Source organism: Chionomys nivalis, chromosome 1, assembly GCF_950005125.1.
Source record: "Chionomys nivalis chromosome 1, mChiNiv1.1, whole genome shotgun sequence".
Taxonomy (NCBI): domain Eukaryota; kingdom Metazoa; phylum Chordata; class Mammalia; order Rodentia; family Cricetidae; genus Chionomys; species Chionomys nivalis.
Genome location: NC_080086.1, coordinates 142,076,482 through 142,095,163, shown reverse-complemented (window position 1 = coordinate 142,095,163; position 18,682 = coordinate 142,076,482). Strand labels below are relative to the sequence as shown.

Below are 18,682 nucleotides of genomic sequence, written 5' to 3'. Positions count from 1 at the left end.
CTGCAGGTGCCAGACCATGCCTAGAACACAGCACTCAGTCTGCGGAATGCCAGCTGTATCTGCCCTGGTACTGCTGCAGGTGCTAGACCATGAATAGAACGCAGCACCAAGTCTGCAGAATGCCAGCTGTGTCTGACCCTGCTTTACTGCAGGTGTTAGACCACGAATAGAACACAGCACTCATACTGCGGAATGCCAGCTGTGTCTGCCCCAGTACTGCTGCAGGTGCTAGACCACGAATAGAACACAGCACCCAGCCTATGGAATGCCAGCTGTATCTGCCCCAGCACTGCTGCGGGTGCTAGACCACAGATAGAACAGTGGCACTGCTTTGGTTCTTCTCCCACTGTCTAGTGTCCTCCACGATCTGCTCACTTTTCCTGTGGCTTTATTACGTGGACTCTGAGGAGTGGCCTCAGCCTTTTGTTGTCCTTTTAACTAATAAGGAAAGAGCAGTAATAGTGACTCTCAGGCCCATTGTTTAAGGGAAAATATTAGGTCACGCACCAGGAAAACTATAAAAGGCATACTTGGATATGCATTTGGTAACATTTATTCTGCAGGATTCTTAACCTTGCTGAAGAGGAGCAAGTGTCACACAATAAGCCATTCCATGCTTGAATATTTGCCTAAGAGAACTGACAGTAAGGTTTTGTGTGTGTGTGTGGTGGTGGTGGTGGTTCATGTGTGCCATGACACATGTGCCAAGGTCAGAGGACAACTTGTAGGAGTTGGTCCCAGAAACTGAAATCAGACTTGTTGGCAGTCACTTTCCCCACTAGGCCGTCTCCCCCACCCTGAAAGCAGTCTTACAGAGGTATTTGTGCACCGGTGATCATAGCAGCGCTTTTCATAAGGCGCCTTTACAAGGGAGGTAACCAGCTGTCCACTGGGACATGTATGATATAGGCGTACAATGTAGTGATTGGGGAACACATTTCTGATACATGCTGAAACATGAGCGAACATAAAAATCATTGTGCTACGTGAAATATCAGCGCCAGAGAGATGGCAATGTCATGGGTCCACGTAAGTAAAGAATACAGGCTATGTAGCGTGTAGGTTTCCAGGGGCCTCAGGTTGTGTGAGGGCAAACTGCTCAGTGGGTACAGCGTTCTGTTTGGAATGGTAGAAATGTTTGGGGGATGGGTAATAGTCATGCTTGCACAGCCTTGTGTGTTTGTTTGATGGCAGAAAATTACATTTGACTTACAGCAGTTAAAATGGAAAATTTTATGTTATATCCTTTCACAATAACTAAAAGTTACATTGGAAAGAGATTGGATCTGAGCCACTGAGCTGGATCTGGTCTGCCTGTTACTAAGTGTGTGTGTGACTTGTGGCAAAAGTTTCACTTCTCTAAATGTTCCTTTGCACACTGTGAGAGCAAATGAAGTCCCGAGGGCATTGTGTAGTTGACAAGATCACAGCCATGTCAAGGACCCCAATGCCTCAGACCCATGGAAATGGCAAAGCCTTCCTCTGGACCAAGAATGAATGGTTTAGCTAAAGCCAGTGTATGCAGAAACTATCAACCACAGCTTTCTCTTTTTGGATCAAATCACTGCTTTATAAGACTGCCCTCTTATAGAGAGACCTCCTATCAAGATTAGCTTAACTGGCCTCCTTGTGCAGCACTGAACAAGAAACCTGCCTCCTCTATCAGTGAGATACAATAAACACCCTGAGTTTCCCATCCCTGCTGGGACATCTCTATCAGAGCATATGGCCCAGCTGATCCCAGCTTGTCTGCACATGTGTCTGTCCCTTTTTCTATCTCCTCACCACCCTACTAGCCACGGCAAGCCCAAAGCCATGTAGGTTAGGCATGTACCTACAAAAATTAGGACAGCCCTGCTTTTTGTGAAGGGTTGCTGTGGGAACTGTGACTCGCTTGACTCGATCTGCACCATGTAAAAGGTGACGAGAAATACCAATGGTTACAGCATTACAGTGTTGTGTTTCATAGTTGTTTATTGCCTCTGTAGTACTGAGGATGTATATACATGTACACACACGTATATACACACACACGCAAGCACACACTACACACACTTAGATAGGGGTTGCAGAGAAATACCTGTATCTAGAGATCAGACATCTTGCAGTATTAACCATTTGAAACAGAACTGTATTTGCAGAACCTTGCCAAAAGCTCTGTGTGTCACAGGAAAGGTGACATGTCTACACCCAGACAGCTATGTAAAAAATGACAATAAGGGAGCAGCAAGGAAAGGGGCAGCTGACAGATTCGAAAGAGGCAGGGAGATGTGAACACCCTTCCCACATTGTGCTTCAGGCTGGCATCCTGTGTGAGGCTGCTTGTGACACCGAGCAAAGGTCAAGTGTCTTTCTGACTGTTTACACAGATGACAGATGATGTCTACGCGGAACTCATTCAAAGTGATAAAACCATGGGCTATTGTCAGTCATCGGAAATCCACTTTAGAATGAGGGGTGTGTGTGTGTGTGTGTGCGCGCGCGTGTGTGTGGTGCGTGTGTGTGTGTGCGTGTTTATACATTCACTTTCTGTGGAGATTCAAGAGTAAATTCCATCAGTTTTATTAGCAAATTAGAATCTATCCACTTTTCTCATTGTGGGCACATGGCACAGGCCCCCCTTCCGGTAAGTGCTCAGTGTCTGAATGCACAATCAGATGAACTAAGGAACGAGGGGAAGTGTCAACAAGACCTACGAAAGACACCTAATTGAACACGATCCCTTTCTCTTTTGCAGGCCAGAAACTACTCTCTTGGGACCATTCGTAAGCAAGAGACACCAACACTGTGACTTATGCCGGTGCCGCCTCCGCCGCCACCACCTCCACCGCCCCCACCTCCTCCACCTCTGGGGGCTCCTCCCCCTCCCCCTCCACCAGGGCCCCCGGTAAGGCCTGTTTGTTTTTCTCTCTGTTTTACTGTGGCTCTCTGGCCTTGGAATGATCTTGTATGGGAACTTGGTGTTGGAATGCAGGTGATCCCGGCTCTCACGTGCCAGGGTGTACACCTTAGGATCCTGGCTCTGGCTGCTTTGGGGTCTAATCAGTCTGGACTACCTGTTTCTCCACACTACTCCCCACACGTCTCATTTGCGCCTGATTTCAATCTCCATGAGTCCCCTCAATTCCCACCACATGGCTCATGCTTCCCCAGGCTCCATCTCAGTGAAAACTCTGGCCGAGAGGGTCCTGCTGAAGTTAGGCCCATAAGACACTGAGAAGTCAGTTTGCATGTGGGGTGTCATGCAAAAGGTGATGATAACACCCTGGCTTCAGTCGCCCAGTTCTATGTCCAGCAAGTTACATGTGGGTGAAAGCTGTTAGGAAATGGGGCAATGTTTCCTGCGTCTGAAGCAATGAATCGAATCCACTTCCATCCAGGCCACACGCTTTTAGTTTAATCATTTGATTTGTGTTAGAAGAAGGCCACGGAAAGTAGACCTTCTGTTCTGGAACAGAAATTCAACCTCTCAGCACCAGTGACATTGGGACCAACTAACTGGGGTAGGGAGCTGGGGAGCTGTACATTTTAGGACACTTAACAACATCCCCAGCTTCTACCTGTGCAATGCCAGTATCACCCCTTAAGTGTGGCAATAAAAATGTCTTCAGATACTGCCTAGTAAACGGAATTATAGACAGAATAGAAATAAGTATTGAAGTTTCATTGCTGAACTTAACTTTGCATGCTCAAAGTCAAGGTCATCGCCACTTGATGAGGAACAGTTTGTAGATAAGAAGATGAAGGGGAAACTATTCATGAATCCTAGATTTGCTGACCCTGAAGAAATGCAACAGCCGGAAAAACAGACACGTCAAAAGTCGTTAGTGGATCTGGGGAAATAGCCTCTTACAATCACTGCTGGTGACATATACATCTAGAGTTTCCTAAAAGGTGAACAGTTCTTTCTAGAGAGTTCTAGACAAGAAACAATAAACCCATGGACATCATCATGTAGTCAGGCCGTTTCTGTTTTTAAAAGTGGTTAAGAATTTCACCCTGAAGTAACCAAAAAGAATTTACGCAAAGGTATGCACAAAAATACATTTTAGACTTGTGAAAAATAATAGTTTATGACAACTAATTTTTTATGTTACACTACAGATTAAAGCTGCATTGTAACACAGTGTTAACTGAAAATGGCATGTATGGTTATTACTTTTTTTTTTTTTTTTTTTTTTTTTTGGTTTTTTCGAGACAGGGTTTCTCTGTGGTTTTGGAGCCTGTCCTGGAACTAGCTCTGTAGACCAGATGGTTATTACTTTTAAGAGTATCGACAGCATGCCTATTGCACATAGTGAAATCGGTTGTGTAATTTACATCATAAATAGAAAAGATCATAAAATTTGATAAGCTGATATAAAATTTAATATTTCATTAGGAAATTCTTTGGTTAATTTTTTTTTGCATTGTCTCATTCATTCCCTTTTAAAATGTGTGTCTCATGGGGGAACAGGTCACTCAGAGCAGAAAATAGCTATGTAAGTTTTAGTATTTTAAAATAAGCTTCTGCAATCTGGAAAACCTTTGCCATGTATATTAAAGGCAAAATAGTTAATGTCCTTGGTGTTTCCAGAGCTCTTATAGATCAACATGAAAAGGATGATGGGAAAACAGATAGAGGTAAAAGGATTCTCAGATTTAGAGCATTTTGGATTTCACATTTTTAAATTCTGGATGCTTACTCTCTAAAATCTATATGCAACTATTCCAAAACCTAAAAATACCAAAAATAGAAACACCCTTTATCTTACCTATAGTGAGAAAAGATGACGATGGGAGGGTTTAGAATTGACCAGGGTGTTGGAACTCTTAATGAGAGCAAAATTATGATTTCCTAGGAGGCAGTTTTGTGGTACCGATCAAACAGCTTAAAAAATGAATGTACTCTAGGATCAGTTTCATTCCAGGCCATTTTCTTAAGAAATTAACGATGAGAGCCAGTGAAGAAGGAAGAGACCAAGGAAAGAAGCTCTAGACACAGCAGGACTCACAGACTGTGGCAGCACTCACAGATCTGTCTGCTGGGGTCCCAGCTCTGAGATAGGAAGAAGACACAAGCCCCCTTCGAAGCCATTAGCTATCTCCAATATCTCTAACGAGAGGAAGAAGACACAAGCCCCCACTTCTAATCCGTTAGCTATCTCCAATATCTCTAATGAAAGGAAGAAGACACAAGCCCCCACTTCTAATCCGTTAGCTATCTCCAGTATCTCTAACAGCTCACAGAGGAAAACTTAGTTCTCTCCAGTGGAGTCTCGCTGGCATACAAGCCGCACGTAGCGGCGGGCCCCATGCCCAGCAGTCGATGCCAACACGACCAACTCAGAGGTGGTTTCTGGGGTGCTTTTGTCACACTTTCTTGTCTGAACATTTTTTAAACCTTACAGATCCTTTGCTTGTCTATCATGGCTGCTGATCTTGTTTTTATGGGTTTTCTGTGTGTGTAGATGTATGTATCTCAGCATCTGTATAAGTTTCTTGTGATTTTTCTTTGACTCTTTGTTTCTGTTTATGTGTTTGTTTTGTAATTAGTATTATTTTTAGATGCCTGTTTGTATTCTCATGAGTCAGAGTAAAAGAGGGCGGGTTTGGCTGGGTGAGGAGGTGGAGAGGATCTAGAAGGAAGTGGAGGAGGGGAAAACATAATCAGAAAATATTGTATGAAAAAATACTCTCAATTAAAAAATAAAATATATACTAAAATTGTGAAAGTAATAAGCATTTCTGATATTCTAAAAAAACAATACATAATTACATGACATTAAGAAATAATTTGTAATGGTAACCAAAAAAGAAATCAAAAAAATTTTAATTACAGGAGAGTAAAAAATTGTTTCCCAATGCACAAAACAGCATGCTAGATCTTCATTAAAAATAATACTCCAATTAGCACATAATTTCTAAAGCACAGTTGATTCAGGAATATTACCCAGGAATGCTGAAGGCACCAAGTTCAGAGTTGTTCAGGGACAGCAAGATGACCCAGGAGGAAAAAGCACTTGTTGGGCAAAGCCTCAGTATGATTTTTAAAACCCACAGAAACGCAGAATGAGAGAACTGACCCCCAAAAGTTGTTCTCTTATCTACACACGCACACACACACACACACACACACGTTAATAATGATAAATAAATTTTGAGTTGATGGGGGAAAGAATGCTGTTGAGATTCTAAGAATCTCACGGAGATTACATCTCTTTTCTTACATGTTGGGGATCAACCCATGACCCACTCGTAGGAGACAGTGGCTCTGCCACTGAGCAACACCCCCACACAGCCCTTCTTACATACAGAACACTTCTAAGCACGCCGGGAACGATGCTTCTAAAATGGATCTCCGCTAGGATGACCTTATGTCACAAGCCATGTGCTATCCCACAGCAAGAAGTGCGGTCCTAGCCTGCCTAAGCAAGCACTTACCCACCTAGAATCAGGCCGTGCTGCAGAGAGCTGGCAAGCCGCAGCCCACGGTCCAAACCTGGCCTGTGACCAAGGTGCTTTTTAGTCAAATAGCTGGGGTGAAGACTGAAAGAAAAATATTTCATGATACATAAAAATGACACAGCATTCAAATAACGTTCACGGGAGCACAAGAGCACTCATTTGTTTGCAAATCATCAGTGGCTATGTTTTTGCTCTAGCGCTGGCATAGCAACCCAGAAAAATGTTATTGGACCAAAAAGAACTTCCTTCTCACTTGTGGACCTGTGTTTTAGTAATTGTTCTAATTCTTATTTCTATATTCTTAATTTGGGCAATAAACATTTTGTAGAAATCATTTCTCTTTTGCTGCATGGGCTATCTTTCTTTCGGCCCCTTGGCCCACAATCCCTGGAATATTTACTGTCTGACTTCCAGGGACTGGTCACCAATACCTTTACCATGAGAAGCAATGCACGGTTGCAGAAGATGCCACAGTGCATTTCACCCCCTCTTCTGAAGACTGTGTTTGCTGACACTGCTGAAGGGAACTGATGGTGGGCCCTGTATCTCTTCTCGCCTTACTGTTTGTCGAGTCATCATTTGGAAACTCGGTGGCATCATTTTTATACTGTGGACTACGGATTGCATAACTCATGGGCCAAGCAGTCATCTCAGAGTTGACAGTATCAGCCATGACTTACACGGAGAGATTTTCCTGCCATCTCTGGCATGCAAGGGCTTCCGTTAAGAAAAGCAGGGTAAAAGTTGCACTGTTCTCCGATGTCCCATCCCGTGAGATACCTGGGAGTCAGGAGGAGTCTTATGTTTGATGTTGTTGGGGAAGAAGTGGGGGTGGGGAGAACTGGGTGAAAGGAAGCTTGGGAGAGCTGCATATTTGTGCTCCAGACAGGGTAATCTGCATGTTCACTAGTGCTTTTGCAGCAATGAAAGGCTCACAGATTCTTAAATACTGTCACTCAAGTGTGTTCTCTTGACATGCTGGTGTTTTGATTGGTGCTGCTAACAGGGGACCGCAGTGTTTCCCCAGGACCAAGGGATCCTGGAAGGAGGAGGAGGCTTTTGCAGTACACCCTCTATGCAGATTGTATTAAGCTGGCTTTTTCTTTTGTTTACCAGTTGACAAAATGACACCTTTGTCTTCTAGTGCCTTTAAAAATCCTGTTTCTTTTTTGGTGGATTTGTCTAGAGAGCAGTAACAACAGCGGGCCTGTGAAAGTCAAGCTGGTTTTTTTTTTCCTTCAGATTTTCTGTCTGCATGAGAGGTGTGTCAGGACCTGCCACTCATGCTTGCAAGGGGCCATTCAGGACGACGTTCAAATGTGTTTGTTCTGTTGCAGCTGTGAGGTGGGCGAGTGGCAGGCACAGAAAGGAGAAGCCTGCATGGTGTATAGTTGTACACTGATGATGCCCAGGAGCTGGCAGGGGCCCACAGCACTGGCGCTCCAGCCATCAACCCAGAAGGGCTGTCATCTCATGGACCCGACCTGCGCAGGAGCCACCCCATACAGCACCTAAAAGGAAGAGAGGGAACACTGCACAATGCCAAGACAATCATTGCATATAGCCAGTTACTGGAGCCGAGACTCCTTGCCAGAGTGTTATTCACACCCCAGACTGCTGGGGTTTGGCCTAAGGGAACTTGAAAGCCCACCATCACTAGCCGTTCCCAGAAAACCACAAGGCAGCCATTTCTCCCTCCCCGGTTGCTCTTCATCTGAGCACGGCTGTGGTAAGAAGGGGACATCCTAGAGCCTGGGGGGGCCTTATATCCCTTGCCCCAACTGCTCTTGTTTTTACCTTCCTTGTCCTAAAGGAAGTATCCAAGCCTTCCAAGGTCATGTGGTGACTGTCAGTCAGACACCCAGCCTGACCGGGAGTGAAAGCCTGAGGCAGGGTCTCAGCTCTGCACCCAGTGGGAAGCAGTACTGGGGATTCCTAAAGTCTTTAATCAAAGGCGGCCCATGAGGTGACGCCTCAGCAGAGTAAGCCCTGGTTATACAAGCGAAAGTATGCCGACTCGTGTGCACTCAGAAGACAGTGAGGACAGGCACCAGTGTCACCTGGCTTTTCAGGCAGGGAATTTTTACTTATTTTTCAATAATAATTCCTGCACTTTCTCACATATCCACATGAGATTTTTTTTTTTAATTTCTTCTGGCGCTGTAGATGGAGCCCAGGGCTTCGATTGTGCTTGGCCAGCGCTCTTCATTGATCTGCATCTCCAGCCCCCTTGTTCTTATTTTTATAATTTCTTTTTAAAAGAAAAGGATGAGCAACAACTTGCCGGTGGGCCGAGTGAGACTGTGTACAGATGACAGCGTGTGACAGCAGTGGCGGGCACCTGGAGCTACGCCAGGCCCTCAGCATGGGTGACTTGCATTAGAATTCAGCAGGGACAGCCCTGGTGGGCCAGGTGAGAGAGGCACCGACAGGCCCAGAGTCACAGACCCACTCTGTGGTGGGGGTGCATTCCTCTTCAGTTCCTGGGTGTGCACTGGTGTCTTCTGCCTTGTACACTCAAGACACCAACAGTTCTAGGTCCACTGCCAGTAAACTGTGCGTGACACTAAGCTCCGCTCCATGCCCACTGAGCGCCTTTGGAGCAGGCGACGGGATTCTTTTCTAAAAATTCATTTATTTCTATTTTATTTGTGTGAATGTTTTACCTGCTTGTATGTCTGTGCACCACATGTGTGCAACAATGTCGGGGGCCAGAAGAGGGTGTTGGATGCGGAACTCAGGTTACAGACTGTTGTTAGCCACCAAGTTGGTGCTGGGAATCAAGCCAAACCCAGCTCCTCTTCAAACGCAGCAAGTGATCTTCACCACTGCCTCAGACCCAGGTGATATTATTCTTAGTTTCAAGAAGCACAGAGGGGCTAAGAATTTATCCAGGGGTGCACAGCTACTAATCTGATAAGGCTGAGGTCTGAACTCAGGCAGGATGGCACCAGCCCTAATCTCCAGTGTGAGGCCAGCTGCCACTGGCTAGAGATCAGAATGCACCCAGTGTGTGTGTTTCTTGACCACTGTTGGTGCCCTTTGGAATCTGCAAGCGAGAAAATGAATGGGTCACATTCCCCAGACTTTGGACATGGCACCCAAGACTCCTTCCTATATCCCAAGCTTCTAGAGCCACTCCTTTCTTTCCCATTCTTCTTTTCTTTGTGGATTCATTGCTTTCCCATTTATGCATTTGTTTCTTCCTTTAAACTGAAATTTAAAAAATGGTAGCAGTTGAGTTTCCAAATAAAACAGTGATGTAGCAGCAGAGAATCCCGTTGGGGAGGTGGGGCTGAGGCAGAGGACCCGACAGCCTACTCAGCATGAGCTCACACAGTCTCTGCTACCAGTGACATGGGCACATGGTGGGGACAGTAAGTCCCGGATAAGCTCGGCGGCAGCATGCTCAGTCCCTACCCATGACCAGGCCATCATGTGAGGTCCTGAACTCAGACTGACAGAGCTTCAGAGGCTCTGCCCCCGAAAAGTATAGATTCCTGAGTCCAGAGCAGAGCATATCCCTGCTCCGACAGAGAAATGCTTTCCTAGTCCCAGATCAAGGGTGCCTTGGTAGTATAGTAGTGAGCTTAATTCCTTCCTATTCCAAGATTGAGCAGTATATTGTCTCTTCGTTACTTCCTACCTCCGGGTTCCTGGAAGTGTCATTTTTAAAGAGTCTTTTTGCCACCTAAGGTGTTACCCTCCTCTTCCCAGACTTGTTCCTCCCATCATTTGAGCACTTCTCCTGAATGAACAGACAAGGACAGGTTGAAGAATGAGAGAGGGTCTTGAGGCTAGCAGCTAATGAGTGACTCAGAGTTAGACGGCTATGCCAAGGCCAATGCCAGACGCTGATAGACGCCTGGCTCCTCACTTTATTCCCTGAGTTGGCACTGAGGTCCCAGGTAAGGCTGCTGTGAGCTGGCTAGCCCCTGCTTCATATCTTCCTGTGCCCAAGAGCCAAGAGTGGGGTCTTTGCCGTGTTGCCTAAGAACACCCCCAATACCCCCAGACTCCACTAGAAATGCTATGTAAAGCAAATGCAGTTATGTCAGAAACAGCAATCTTAGGAGCAACAACAATTAACACTTGGGAAATCCTTGAAAAGCCAGAACGAATCCTTCAGCACAACCGTCCCCGTTCTAATTTGTTATTATTTTCTCAGAGAATAGACTCTGTTCCTTTGCTCTCCATGGAGGTATTTAAAAGCTCACAGAACGCGTGCAGTGCTCCTGTTCTGTAGACGGTAGCAATAGATTACCATTTCCATAAGATCCTTGCGCACCGGAGGAGTCTCCGACTGTGTTCCAAGATGCTGACAGCAGGACTCCACCTGCACCACGCAGAGCCTTGGAACACAAAGGTGTGAAAATCTGTTTGTGTCCTTGAACCCTCTGTTTGGAATGCATTGTGGGAAGCTGTGGGTTTCAGCAGGGATCCTGTAATGGCACAGCCCACTGTGCGAAAAGGCAAAGACCATGAGTTTTAGAGCTAGGCAGATTGAAAACTGAATCGCAGAAGCCATTTCCTGGCTGTGATGAGCGAATTATATAACAACTCTGAACCTCAGTTTCCCCATGTATCCTTGGGAGTAATATGGCCACTTCCTGGGGGCCATTGCCCCTATTATAGAAACATCGAGAAGGGAGGAACTGGGTTTTTTGGTTGTTTGTTTTCCACAATGTGTTCTCAACATTTTGGGGATTGCCTGGCACATGGTGACACTTGTAAATGCGTAGGGAATGAATGACTCCTCGACTAACAGTGAGGATCCAGAGGATGGCAGAGGGTGTTCGCCAAATGTCTCTGATAAACAGCAGCAACAGTTGTTTCAGAGGGCAGAAACAAACCCAGTCAAGGGTCTGTGTTCACGCAAAGCTGCCAGGATAGACACAGGTTAAGATAAAGACTGGGAGCACCAAGCTGACAGTCACCATTAGTCTGAAAGGAGTCCAAAACCAGGAAGCTAAGAGCATTCTTTAGGGTTGTCTGTGGTTTCCGACTCACTCTGCCAGGTTGCCCTGCCTGCGGATTCTGTGGATCCGTTCTCCCAGGAGTGACCTTCCCTTTCTTTCATGCTGAGTTTAGTGCCTCTGGGTCCACACCTTAGCAGGAGGCATCTGGGACAGCAGATCTGAACCACATGGCTCATCTTTGCTGCGGTGTCTCATGGGAAAGTGCCTCACCCACTCCAGGGAAACTGCAGCACAATTTAAGTACTTTAAACATTTGGAGATGGTTTTGCTTTGTTGTTGGCCAACAGCAGCAGATAGTGCTGAAGGGAAGGCCACCTATCTCTGGATGGCTTCATCGTCATACTAGTATGAGAATTCTAAATGGCCTGGATTTAAGCCCTCTCCTTGGGTTCTAGAGAAGCTCCATGAAGCTGAGGTCAAATGCTATGACCTGGTCATTCTCTGTCTGAGCCAAACATTTATTTACATTCTACTGACAGGGAAATTGGAACACAGGTAGAATATTTTCTGTGTACTAGTTGTTATTTTAAAAATGAGAATTGATTTTATAATTAGCTCTTATTTGTTTTACTTAATAACACTTTTATATTGTTAAGAGTTTTATATATAAGTATTTGGATGGAAACAGCTGGCTGAGATGGAGGTGAGATTGACTATGCGCTGACAACTGTTGAAGCTAGATGGTGGCTCCTGGGGGTCATTCTACATCTGACCATTTGTGTATGGCAATAATTTACTATAACTGAAAAGAAACCTCCATATGCCTTAAATAACTCTTGTGACTTGGCAGAACCAGGAGACTGTACAGCCTGCTTTCTCTAATTCAGAGAGGTGTTTGGGGGACCAAATACTGATGCTTTTTAATTTAGCAAAGTGAGATTTGCATTAGCAGGAATCTGCGTGAAAGACATATTGTCCTGCTCTGTTCCAAGCAGTCCCACTAGAACTGAGCTCTGGTTCTTTTAGGATTAGATATTATGGCATTTGCCATCCAGGTGTCCCCTTTAACCACTGGGCCGATCAGTTGCATGGTTTGAGATTCTTCTCCCTTTAAAAAAAGAAGAGTGACTTTTGAGTGATGTACAGGAAGGAATGGGCTCCCGTGGGCATCTCCCCAGCTGCTGTCTATCCATGTGACACCGGAAGGAGAGGATGCCAGCAAGCAGCGTGCTTTGCAATACTGTTGCATTTGCTGTTCTCTGCCCTGGCCCGAGGCATCTGTCTGGTTGCTATTTCTTCCTCAGACAAGCACAGAGAACATTGTGGTAGTTATTACAGCAAAATTCTCCCCCCTGCAACTCTTCAGAAGGCCAAGGTCACTAAAATATGTACAAATTTTCACCTTGAGCGTTTTCTGTGTCTGACCACATTCTCTGAGATGGAACCTCTGGGTATAGTTGCATGGACATAGCTGATAAGGTGTATGTTAAGGATTAAAGTAATATAACTATATAGCACATGAGCATGTAAGAGCATGTGACATGGATAGTTTACATATTACATACAGTTATTGGAGAAGAAAAGGAGACAATCACAAAGATGAGAAAGGTCCCTGAGTGTGCCAGGAAAAGAACTGTGTGTAGATTGCCATATATTCTAGAACAATATACATGTGGTGACAAGGTTTTCTAGATGATTGAATCTGAGACCATGTTTCAAAATCATCTTAAGAGCTAAGAGCATCAGAAAAATACATCGTCCTTTCCTCTGCGCTCCCCCTCCCAGCCCCATTTGCTGGTACTGACTTATTAACCATGTGCAAATGTTTTCAGCTGAATCACCCATTCCTGTCCTTCAGCTGGGTAAAACCATTGCTGCATCCCACAGGACTGCTCATCCCCTCTCTGTCCCCATTCCGTGTCTAGAGGAAATGAAGCAGTTTACGTCCAAGGCCTAAACATTCCTTGGGTGATAGTGCCAGGCATGGAGGTTGGCTTAGATAAGAGCAGTTAGCCAAGCCACGGAGCTGGGAGTGTATGAAGTCTGCGAAGTTCAGTGTTGTGTTTTCCAGCCTGGAGGTGACATGTGGTCCAGACAGGATGCCAGGGCTGAGCTTCCTCATGTGTCCTCGTCAGTGCCGTCAGTGTCTTCATCAGTGCCTTTTGTGTGACCTCAAGCTCCTCTGACCCTCTGTAGAACAGTTCCATTCTCATTCTCTCTTTCCTTCCCTTCCTCCCTCCCCTCCCCTCTCTCTCTCTCTTTCGCTCCCTCCCTTCTTCCCTCCCTTTGCTAAGTAATGTCTGAAGAAAAGATTACTCTAAAGCTTAAAATGTTTTGTTTTTTGGAGACAAGCTCTCATGTCTTCAAGGTTCCAGGTTGGTTTTTGAACTCACTACATAGCAAAGGATGGCCTTGAACTTCTAAATGTTTGCAGTTCTGAGAATTGAATCTAGGAATTTGTGCATGGTAAGTAAGTACTCTAGCAGCTGAGCTACATTCCCAGACCTTAAGTGTGTCTGTCAAAGGGCGGATTTTGATATAAAATGGGAGAAGTCTGAATGACAGGGACATGACCACATCATATCCTTCCCAGGGCTCATATGAAACAGTGAGATTCTCTGTAAAAACTCTAAAACTCATCCAGAATCACATGTGTTCTCATTCTATGTTAGAAATAACTTTTTAAAAGGCATTTCTATTCAACACAATGCCCATCAAAATCCCAGCAAAATTCTTCAAAGACCTCAAAAGAACGGTACTCAAATTCATATGGAAAAGCAAAAAAACCAGAATAGCCAAAATAATCCTGTATAATAAAAGAACTTGTGGAGGCATCATAATCCCTGACTTCAAACTCTACTACAGAGCTACAGTACTGAAAACAGCCTGGTATTGACATAAGGACAGGAGGACCAATGGAACCGAGAAGACTTGAATATCAATCCACACACATCTTCGAACACCTGATTTTTGACAAGGAAGCAAAAAATATCAAATGGAAAAAAGAAAGCATATTTAACAAATAGTGCTGGCGTACTGGCATAACTGGATATCAACATATAGAAGAATGAAAATAGACCCATATCTATCACCATGCACAAAACTCAAGTCCAAATGGATCAAAGACCTCAACATAAAGCTTGCCACAGTGATCTTTACAGAAGAGAAAATGGGAAGTACACTTGAACGCATTGGCACAGGGAACTACTTCCTAAATATAACCCCAATAGCACAGACACTGAGAGAAACAATCAATAAATGGGACTTCCTGAAACTGCAAAGCTTCTGTAAAGCAAAGGACACGGTCAGCAAGGCAAAACGACAGCCTATAGAATGGGAAAAGATCTTCACTAACCCCACATCAGACAGGGGTCTGATCTCCAAAATATACAAAGAACTCAAGAAATTGGACACCAAAAGAACACATAATCCAATAAAAAAAAAAATGGAGTACAGACCTAAACAGAGAACTCTCAACAGAGGAATCTAAAATGGCAGAAGACACTTAAGGAAATGTTCAGCATCCTTAGTCATCAGAGAAATGCACATCAAAACAACTCTGAGATTCCATCTTACACCTGAAAGAATGGCCGAGATCAAAAACACTGATAACAACTTATGCTGGAGAGGTTGTGGGGAAAAGGGAACACTTCTGCATTGCTGGTGGGGATGCAAGCTGGTACAACCCCTTTGGATGTCAGTGTGGCGATTTCTCAGAAAATTAGGAAACAACATTCCTCAAGACCCAGTAATACCACTTTTGGGTATATATCCAAAGGATGCTCAACCGTGCCACAAGGACATGTGCTTAACTATGTTCATAGCAGCTTTGTTTGTCATAGCCAGAACCTGGTAACAACCTAAATGTCCCTTGCCGGAAGAATGGATAAGGAAAATGTGGTATATTTACACAATGGAGTACTACACAGCAAAAAAAAATAATGACAGCTTGAATTTTGCAGGAAAATAGATAGAGCTAGAAAACATTATTTTGAGTGAGGTAACCCAGACACAGAAAGACAATTATCACATGTACTCACTCATAGATGGTTTTTAAACATAAAACAAAGAAAACCAGTCTACAAACCACAATCCCAGAGAACTTAGACAACAATGAGGACACTAAGAGAGACTTACATAGATCTAATCTATATGGGAAATAGAAAGTAGAAAAAGACAAGATCTCCTGAGTAAATTGGGAGCATGGAGACCATGGGGGAGGGTTGAAGCGGGGAGGGAAGAGGCAGGGAGGGGAGCAGTGAAAAATGTAGAGTTCAATAAATATCAATAATAGAAAAACAGAACAACGAAAAAGGCATTTCTGTTAGGATACGCTGTTCTAGGGCATGTTACTTCCTTGTTGCCTTCTCCCTTTTCCTCGGAGAGTCAGAGTATTTCTCCAGAGGACTCCTTCTCTCTGCTGCCAGACACAGATGCCCTGCTCCGGGCTCTGACAGAGATACAACATCATGCTAGGTTTCTGATTGGGAGTGCAAATGGGGTGTGCTCAAAGTCTCTGTGGCAATAGGGACTTTTTCAGGCAATTACAATGGCACCTTCATATTGTCACTCAAAATAGGGAGTTTACAATACCTTACAGTTGGACAGACTCCCATCCTCTCTCTTGGCACCCACGCTAGAGAAAAGGTGAGAGACGTAGGTCACCGTGAATAACATGGAGTCTGCTGAAGATATTTCTTTACCCTGCTGGGGACCCATGTGTAGCTGTACAGAGCCTGCCTTCCATTGTACAGAGCCACTTTGAGGTGTGCCACCAAGTCTTGCTCTTCCCTGGCAATTTTACCTGTCCGTCTTCCTTCCTAGGAGTTCCAGTGGACTCTAGAAACCACAGTCAGTTAACCTAGTAATACATCTTTTTGAACCAGCTTTGGGATTAGGCTAAACAGCCATACTTGGGGACCCGTAGCATCTGGCACAATAATGCTTATGACCGAGGTAGACAGCAAGGGTGAGAGCTAGCTGAGTCACACCGCTGACCATATTTGGACTTTACTCTCTGCATTCTGTCCCCTCATTTCCAGGCAGTCCTTGTGGCTGAGGTGACTTGAGCATCTCCTAAATCTGGACAGACAATGCTGGGAGAATTGGGCACATGGCTTGCCACGGTGACCTCCTGTAGTAATACTTGTCACATAGGCCCTTCCTGTGGCTGGCGCCCTCTTTGTTTAAACATTTCCTCATAGCATCATGCCTAATAGCATCGACATTCTCAGCCAAGCCATTATGCTCCGTCCTGGAGGGTGTGTGGCCTTGCTTGACTAAATTCCTTTTCGCTTTCTGTACTTCAGCCTTGTCCTAGAAATGCTTTCTGTTTTATTATGGCTGACATGAGGATGAAATGAATAAATCGTATAAAAGCACTTTGCAGAGAGTCACAAAAGTCACTGGCCATGCTGGGTGTATATGCTCTTTCCCCTTTCGTACTAGCGTCCTAGCTTTGGTATTAATATAAGAGATATATTATAAACAGAAGCTCACATTGCATCATAACATCATGGCTAATAGGTAACAATCTCACCTATTTAAACATTACTCTGGGGCTGATTTGTTGATAGCCTGCCCTCCCCCGCCCCCGTGGTGGTACTCTGTGAGGAAGAAGACCCGTACATCCCTTGCCCTGTGCAGTGGCAGTATCACTGAGTCAATGGGATGTCTAGTCTTCGAACCTGATGTCAGAGGCACTGTCATAAAAAACATTCAAAGTTTGTACCCAAGGTGCACGCCTCTCAGAATGTCCTGTGTAGTTACAGAATCCTGTTCTAAGGCCCCCATGGGAAGGATTTCCAACTGTGACTCCGTTCTTTAATCCCAAATGAGATGAAACTGGAGGCCAAAGTGTGGTGTGTGCCCTTCCAATCTGTGCACGGTTTATGTCTCCCAGTGACCACCAATCAGATTTTATTTATGCATGACACCCTTTGGCAAGAGGTAGGCTGGTTGTAACATCTGTTTGACCTTGACATGCTCTTTGAAAGTCGTGACAAGCTGAAGGGCCTGTGTCACAGGTGAGGGGTGAAGGTCACTGTGGTATGACCCAAGCCAGGTCGCTCATTTACAACTGTCAGGTTCCTTTTGGCAAATGGTGGTGGCACCCAGTAGCCTCAGCCTCAGCATCACATCTCAAGTATGTATTTTATGTGCTGAGACTGTGCCCCACCCCACTGCCAAAAATCACACATTGAAGTCCCAGTACCTCTAACTGACTGCATTGGGAGACAGAGCCATTGGGGGCAGACTCTAATCTAAAATCGCTATAAGAAAAGGAAGTCATTTGCAAACCTGCATAGAATGAAAGACCCTGATGAGGCCATGGGGGACTCTAGTGAGATCCAGGGGGATCCCTAGTGAGGTCTGGGGATCCCTAGTGAGGTCTGGGGATCCCTAGTGAGGCCTGGGGGACCCTAGTGAAGCCCAGGGGACCCTAGTGAGGTCTGGGGGAACCCTAGTGAAGCCCAGGGAGACCCTAGTGAGACATAGGGGGACCCTAGTGAGGCCCAGGAGAACCCTCATAAGACCCAGGAGGACCCTAGTGAGACCTGGGGATACCCTACTGAGCCTAGGAGGACCTATTCTGTGAGGATCCTAATGAAGCCCAAGGAGGACCCTCGTGAGGCCTGGGTGTCCTAGTGAGGGCCATCCCCAAGCTCAGGAAGGAGGCCTCTGGATTTGCTAACTGGTGACTCCTTGATCTTGGACTCCTGACCTTGAAACAGTGAGAAATAAATTCCGACTTAGGGCAGCCCACCTAATAAGCAGTGTTTGGGAATCCCGGGCATACCAACTCACCCTGAAGATGAGCAGTGGCATTCCAATGACCCCTGAAGCATAGGGTCATTCCTATTTTGTCAGTTCAGGAGAGCCTGGCTTCTGCACGCACAGCTGTCCCCACCACACTCAGCAGGAAAAGCCTACTGAAACATCTGTATTTCTAGAACCTGTGTCTTGGCTCTTATTCCTCTGATGCCGCATGCCCACATTCCCGAGTGTGTGCACAACTTTGCTACCTTCCTTTGCTGGCTACTTAGAAAAGCACACAGACTCTCTGTATCCAAGGAGCGGTTGACTCCAAGATCTTAAGCCTCTGCTTCAGAGGGCACAGATGCGGAAGGTGCTTCAGCATTGTGTATTTCAGAATCGATGGACAGATTCCTGCTATTTTTGGAGCTTATGTGGAGAGTCCGATCAATTCCTGGCAGCCTTGCATCTTCTTAGCATCCATTATAGATTACCTCTGAGCAAGTGCAGAGCGCTTTGCCCTGCTCATCTGCCGTGCAGGAGCCGCTGACTTCCTCTTC

The 18,682-nt window shown here is 45.3% G+C and overlaps 1 protein-coding gene across 2 annotated transcripts in view; it reads left to right on the top strand.

Moving 5' to 3' along the window:
• Wipf3 (WAS/WASL interacting protein family member 3) overlaps window positions 1-18,682 on the top strand; it is an 80,059-nt gene that overhangs the window by 23,795 nt on the left and 37,582 nt on the right. For both annotated transcript variants that reach the window (XM_057776809.1, XM_057776801.1), the window contains exon 2: window positions 2,738-2,887. In XM_057776809.1, the coding sequence (XP_057632792.1) occupies window positions 2,795-2,887 (93 nt within the window). In that variant the 5' untranslated portion in view covers window positions 2,738-2,794. The remainder of the gene's footprint in view (window positions 1-2,737; window positions 2,888-18,682) is intronic.